General features: G+C 45.5%; 2 protein-coding genes across 2 annotated transcripts; both read right to left on the bottom strand.

Moving 5' to 3' along the window:
* Positions 1-308: 308 nt before the first annotated feature.
* On the bottom strand, positions 309-2471 carry LOC124667790 (protein NUCLEAR FUSION DEFECTIVE 6, mitochondrial-like). Its single transcript, XM_047205031.1, has 3 exons — positions 2302-2471; positions 2094-2215; positions 309-609 (listed from the first exon to the last, which is right to left on the bottom strand). The coding sequence occupies exons 1-3, from the start codon at positions 2469-2471 to the stop codon at positions 590-592; spliced, it is 312 nt and encodes a 103-aa protein (XP_047060987.1). The 3' UTR covers positions 309-589.
* A 986-nt stretch (positions 2472-3457) lies between these two features.
* On the bottom strand, positions 3458-6721 carry LOC124665286 (pentatricopeptide repeat-containing protein At4g32450, mitochondrial-like). The gene is made up of 2 exons (XM_047202709.1): positions 6609-6721; positions 3458-6220 (listed from the first exon to the last, which is right to left on the bottom strand). The coding sequence occupies exons 1-2, from the start codon at positions 6719-6721 to the stop codon at positions 3631-3633; spliced, it is 2703 nt and encodes a 900-aa protein (XP_047058665.1). The 3' UTR covers positions 3458-3630.
* Positions 6722-6980: the final 259 nt, after the last annotated feature.

Below are 6980 nucleotides of genomic sequence, written 5' to 3'. Positions count from 1 at the left end.
ATGGGAAAAGAATGATTCGGAACTGCAGGTGGAATATAAAAGCACAAGCAAAGATACAAATATTTGCATGGCGAGTGGCTCATGATTCATTACCCGCGGTGAAAAACAGATGGATCAGGAAGTTGTGAGACTATTAACGTTTGTAAGATATAAACAAATAGTTTGTAATGGTATTGTCCAGGTGCAATGGCTTCTGATTAATGAAAATCTCTCTTTACTCCAAAAAAAAAACACAGTTTGTATCTATTGAAACATGCGGGTAATCACTTTGCATAGCAGTTATGCAAATGACATTACGAACTGATGATATTTATAATGATTCCATGGTAGATGAATAATCATAAAATGCTAACAAATTAACAAAACTGGTATCACAAAACAAGATTCCTTCAAATTTGCCATGAATATCGTCACTGGACAATAAGACTGGCACACATTGGTAAGTTTTAAGTAGTGAAACTACAGATACCACCAGCAAAATTCCAAGGGTACTGTCCACAGTCCATGTAGCTAGTGTTATTACAATCCACCAAGGGAGGGCTAAACCGAAGACGAAGACTCTTGTATGGTAACTGAAACCCCATTCTTGTTATAGTGGTGTTGCGAACCCTGGAGTTGCAAACGAGAAAAAATAATTGGTCAGAACAAAAACAACATCCGATAATAAATTGAACGTGAAACTAAAACTATCACATTACAGAAAGCCACCACATTTTAGCAGTTCAAATTGAATTGAACTGCCAAAACACCTACTCCCTTCGATCCAAATTAGTTGACTCAACTTTGTCTAGATACGGATGTATCTATACGCCTTTGTTGACTAGATACATTTGTATCCAGATAAAGTTGAGTCAATTAATATGAACTAGAGGGAGTAATATTAAGAAACTGAGATAGTAGTAAAGTGGTAATAATGGTGTTTTGTGAAAGGTATTGACTTGTGTACATACACATAAAGGCAGAAGAGAACAGTATCGAGATGCTCCATGTGATAACATGATCAATAAAATATGCCCAGTTTAATTACCAGTGTAGTACATCCAGTAAACCAACAATATAAGCACGACAATTGTGACAGCCAACAATATAAGCACAACAATTGTGACAGCCAACAAATTAACCACTACTACCTCGGGACTGAAAAGATTGACGCAAAAACGTACAGGCACATGCCTCCCTCCGCGTCGATTAAATCCGACTGGAGGGAGTATTTGGTATGAAGGACTGCATACACCTTGGCTTCAACTCAACTCCTTGGTTGTATGTGCCATATGCTGACCATCTTTCGGGATCTCAGTGTGTATAAAGTATATGCCCTATAACTATGTGTCTTTTCATGGTACTGTAAAGAACATTAATGGTGATCAACCTATTTTGCCAGATCTGAATTTTATGAATCAGCCCAGAGGCAGAAATGGGAGAATACATAACGGTTGTCCAAAAGGAGAAGGCAGTTAACAAAATGTATGCAGACAGAAAATTGGCAAGCAGTATTTTAGTTCTGATAACCTGCTTGCTAACAGGAAAGCACTCCAGTAAAGAACGTAACAATTAGAGAGTTCCAAGGTTTGTATATAATGAAAAGTCCAACACAAACAATGCCGGACAACGTTAAAAGTAGTGAATGACCAACACAGCTGAAGGTACTACACATTTGCTCAGCAAACTATGTCAAAAGAGGAGAAACTATGTCAGCAACAGTGTTAAAGTAGTGAGTGTGGTCCATTAAACTCAAAAGAGGAGAAACTAAGCGGCAATGGGGTTGAAACTCTCCAGTAAATCAAGCACTTGGGTGTGAATTTAGACATAGCACACACTAGTCACTGGCTTCCTACTACAATCATTCTAACTCAGGCATGGTTTTGGTTTTCAGCCTGGCCTTCAATAGCCATCACATTCATGGGAATGCAGACACATTAAAAGCACAGGACTAACAAAGCACAATTGTGCCTACAGATACAGCAAACTTAGCAGGGAGAACAAAACATAGTTCTGATCTGGTTCGCTAGAGTTCGTTCAACATGCTAACCGTTAGCATTTCCACGCGTAATCCACGGCACGGAGACGACACAAACCAAGTTAAGTTGGTTTACCTTCCGAGAGCCAGCCCCAGGACCCGGGCTTAAGCCCGAGCATGGAGGTGAGCAGCGCCGACGCCGTCGCGCTGTGCAGCGGCATCAGACCCTGCACGCCGCCCAGCGCCGCCACCGGGACCCTGCACGCGCACGCGCCGAATCTGAGCAAACCGTATTCCGTCCAAACAGGACCAATTCTTTCGAGGAGAAGAAGCAGCGTGCGTACCTGGAGATCGCGAGGCGCCGGCGCGAGGCGGCGCGGGGCAGAGCGGAGGCCGCCGCCGCCCCCGGAGACTGGGCCACGGCCGGCCGGGAGATCGCTCTGGAGAGAGTGGATGGGGAAGCGGAGCGCAGCCCCGCCAGGGCTCGCCGCGCGCCGCCAGCCGCCGTCGCCATGGCTGCTGTGCTGTGGATGGGCTCTAAAACCCTCGCCGCTGCGTTCTGTGGGCTTCTTTTACGGTTTGGACGCTGAGGGCCTGTGAGACCCGAGTGGATGGGCTCGGCTTTCGTGGACGCGGTCTATAGGACTTGCCAGGAATGCTGTGGCGCGTTCGGTGGACCATGTCCATTATGAAAAGAACTTTGAATTCGATTTCTTTTGAAAAGAACTTTGAATTCGATTTCTTTTGTTTAGAACTCTGAATTTGCTATTTGGACATGCCCACGCGGCCAAGCCAAATCTATGTGCGTCAGAGCGAAATAGATTACATCGGATTTTTCAGAATCAGGTGATGGCTTTTCCCAAAATTTGACCAACAGGCAACAGCTACTCTATATTGCACAGGACGCATAACCATAATAAGCAAACAAAATTATGCTACTCTCTCCGATGTTGGTCAATGTCTATAGTTTTCCAATCCAAGGAGTGCATTTAGATCTCACAAATACGGTGGAAATGAAAGAGCTGTGCCTTCTTATTAGCACAGATCTTTTTTATTTACATGATAATCATAGCCGGAAGAACAATACGTCATTGGTTCCTCATTAATTTTGAGTCTTATTATTTGGCTGCACCATAAGGATCTACAGGAAATTATCCAAAATGTATGCATCAATGATTTTTTTTAGTTACAAAAAACACAAATGGGATGTTATAAATCAGAAGATGAACATAGGGAATATTAGTCCCTCCAAATTCTTACAATTTTTTTTGAAGAATACACCAACTGGATATCGTGACAGTTGTACACAGGAAAACACCAGAGTGCAAGTTGTTTAGTCACATCACAGAAGAAAGTCAGTGATTTCCTTTAAGAAATAGGAGAATGCAATAGTTGCCACATACCCAGAAAAGTTCCTGGATGCATTTGTTTCTAGGCCTAGCTAGCTTCTTCAAGGGGCATCATCACATAAATAATGCTTCAAGCTTGAATTCCAGAGCAGAAAGCTAAAAGAAGGCATTACATAGAAGAGAGAGAATACAGCACGTCCATGACATGAAACTTGTGGTTTACTAAATGTTTCATAGGCTACAGCATACCTTTAGGATTTACACAACCTATTGTGGTTTCGTACCTACAAAATCTGATAACAATGCAGACTCGTTGCATTCTGATTACCAATAGTCTTTGCAAGAGCAGACACCATTTTCGAAATGGTGGAACCTCTTTGCGTCCCTTGCAATGATCTGACGGCCAACGAGCTTGGAGATTATCTTCAAAGCCGTGTGACAATCTCCACAGGAGCGGAGATTCTTTATAACCCGAATAGGCGCACGGGGAGCGCTAGTTATAAGACCGTAACTAACAGCGAGTCTCTCACTATGAGCTAGCAAGGCGTCCTCTTTACTTTCTGGATCAACATCGTGAAGCACAAATCGTGTATCCGCAACATAGCCTGCCTCCTTCATATGAGCCGCCAAGTACCTCAGCTCTTCATAAATCTTAAGGGTTTCAGGATGGGTTCGATCCCCTGCTCTGTATTCATGAACTTTGCTTCTGGCTTCAACAGAATTAGCCTTCTTCCTTTCTTTCTCCTTTGCAAGGTCTGAAGCATTTACAGGGAAAAGACCCATATTAGACTGCTCATTCAGCCTAGAAGGATCCAGGCGTTCGATAATCTGAGCACAACGATCTCCCAGGTCCAAAGATCCATTCAGTCGACACATATTCATCAAACTTTCCCACACATCTACGCTTGGTTCTATTGGCATCCGTTCAACAAATTCACGAGCTTCATCAAGATACCCAGACTGGCCAAGCATATTAACAACGCTGGCATAATGATCCATGGTAGGAGTTATACCAAAATCCTTCTGCATTGATTCAAAATGCAACATGCCCTCATCGACAGATCCTAAAATTCCACAGGCCAAGAAAACTTGTGTGAACATGCCAGGATCTGGCTTATTTCCCGTCTGCTTAAACTGATCAAAAAAATCAGTTGCCTCTTCACCAAGACCATTGCGCACAAATCCTGAGATCATAGTGCTCCAAGATGTCAAATCATGCTGCACCATAGTACTGAACACTTTCTTTGCATCTTCCATCGAGGCACATTTAGCATACATGTCCAGAATTCTGTTGTTAACATCTGTGTCAGCAGCTAGTTCTGATTGAGATATTTGATGATGTATTTGTCCTGCTTCTGCAAGAGCAGATGCATCAGCACATGCTTGCATCAATTTAAAGTATTGAGGGGCCTGCAGTATGATGCCTTTTTCTTGCAGCACTGGTAGAATTTCCAGAGCTTCTTTTATTTTACCGTCTTCACATAACTTATCCAGTTCTTCAATAGTGACTTTGGGTATGCCACTGGCTTCACCAGATACTTCAGAAGGTGATCCATTGTTTGGAAGGCTGCCAGGTGGTGAATGCTGGTACCTGCTATCTTGATATGGTGTACTGCTCAAGTTATTCTCACCTGACGTGAAAGGTTGATTATCCAAATGTTTTTCTTGATAAATTCCATTACGGTTGCTCTGTACATCTGTGTTTACATTGAAATGCCCTGGCTGATTTCTATGCGTGTCAACTTTGTTAGCGGTATAAGGACTCCAAGAGGCTTGTGAAGCATTGCTTTGCTGAAATCCTGCATCACCATCCTTACGGAAACTGCTAGGATTTGTATACTGAGAGGCAGAATTTCCAGGCCTATTTGTATAATGACCACTTTGATCATAATTCTGTTGCTGAAAGACTTGCTGAACATTTCCAGCTGACCTTTCATATGATTGTCCTGAAGGGCCATACTCATTCTGCCTACTAGTATAGTTGTGCTGGTTACTTTGGCTGTTGTAACCTAAGCTGTGTGTCCCATATCCAGTGCCACTGGGCTGTTGATGAGTTTGTGGTGGACCCCCCCTAGGACTTTGGTGATTGTATGCACTGCTTGCCCGATCAGGTTGCCTGGTACTATACGCAAAATCACCATTTTGGCCTTGTTGAAATCCTGCAGCATGCTCCTTGCCGGAACTGCTTGGGTTTGGATATTGCGAAGCAGAATTGCCAGGCCTATTTGTGTAGTTACCATCAGATGTTTGACCAACTTTCTGCTGCTGAAAGACTTGATGACCATTTCCAGTTGAGTCTTGATATGCTGATGGACCGTATCCATACTGCCCACTAGTATATCTCTGCTGGTAACCTTGGGTGTTGTATCCAGAGTTGTATGTGTCATATCCAGCAAGATCACGATTCATTTGCACGTTACCATCTGGAGAAAGGCCATTATTAGCTTTTGCGCCATTGTGCTGCTGATGATGTGCATTCGGTAGATCGCCATTGGGATTTTGGTGACCGTACGCACTACCGCCCCCATACGGTTGCCTGGTATTATACCCAGGTGCCTCACTATTCACCCTTGCACCGTTATACGGCTGACGGCTATTTGGCAAGCCATATGATCCACCGCTTTGGTAATACTGCTCGGAATTGCGTCCATAAGGTGCGTTGACAGCGCCACCAACATGCACACTTTTATCTCTGGAGTTGGTGCCTTCTGAAGAATGAGCTGAAGGGGGATCCCTCTGCAGGGGGCGGCTGTGACGATCAGCTGAGTGATTTGAGCGGGGATCCCCGTAGTTCCCTTCGCTTCGCACTCCCCACTCGTGGTGGTAGTCCCCATCAACTTGTTCAGATGCCAGACTGCCTGCGCCTCGATGTTGAGCCAAAGAACGCAGACATCCTCCTCCTCCAGCTGGAAGACTGAAACAGGATAGCAAACGAAGCACGTGAATTTTCAGGCAAGAAACGCGTATGTTCAAGTGGAAGGCATGTAGGGCATTTTGAGGCGTCAAAGCAAATATGTTCAGGCATGGGAACACCGAAATTACAATTCGGCGTTGAAGGTGGTAAGCTAGTTTCAGGGTGGGCGTCTGTGTTTCGTATTTTTGACATTTGAAGCTCCAAGTAAAACTGATTTCTCTTATGTGTACCGTACGTGGCTCTATTTTTTATCGTATAAAGTTCACGGGGAGGACCAAACCAGTGGATGATGAAATCATACGAACGCTACAAACTACACTAGATTGGTATAAGGCAGGGAAAGACTCGTCGTACGACTTGACGAGTCACCGGAGGCGGCGCGCGGTACCTGGGCAGCGAATCGACGCGCCGGGCGGGTGAGACGAGCGCCGCCGCGAGCTCGCCGCGTGGGGAGTAGCGGGCGGCGAGGAGAGCCCTGCGCGCTCCAACCATGGCAGCCATCTCACTCAACCTCTCAGCGCCGCGTGTGCTTGCGCGATGCGGCGGCGGCGGCGCGGCCGTGTGTGCTTGCGCGGCGCGGTGCGGTGGTGGTGGGAATGATCCGCCCGGGCTCGGGCCGGGCAGGTATAGCACGGAAGATGGGCCGGCCCATTGGGCCTCACTGGCTACTGGGCCGGGCTTTCCACTTTCACGTCTCCGTTAGCGTCGAAGTCCTCCCACTCCGACGACATGGTTCGCTTTTCGCTGAGATCCTCGCGGC

Source organism: Lolium rigidum, chromosome 6 (genome assembly GCF_022539505.1).
Source record: "Lolium rigidum isolate FL_2022 chromosome 6, APGP_CSIRO_Lrig_0.1, whole genome shotgun sequence".
Classification (NCBI taxonomy): domain Eukaryota; kingdom Viridiplantae; phylum Streptophyta; class Magnoliopsida; order Poales; family Poaceae; genus Lolium; species Lolium rigidum.
Note: the sequence above shows the minus strand (reverse complement) of the source record. Positions and strands in the feature narration are given on the sequence as shown.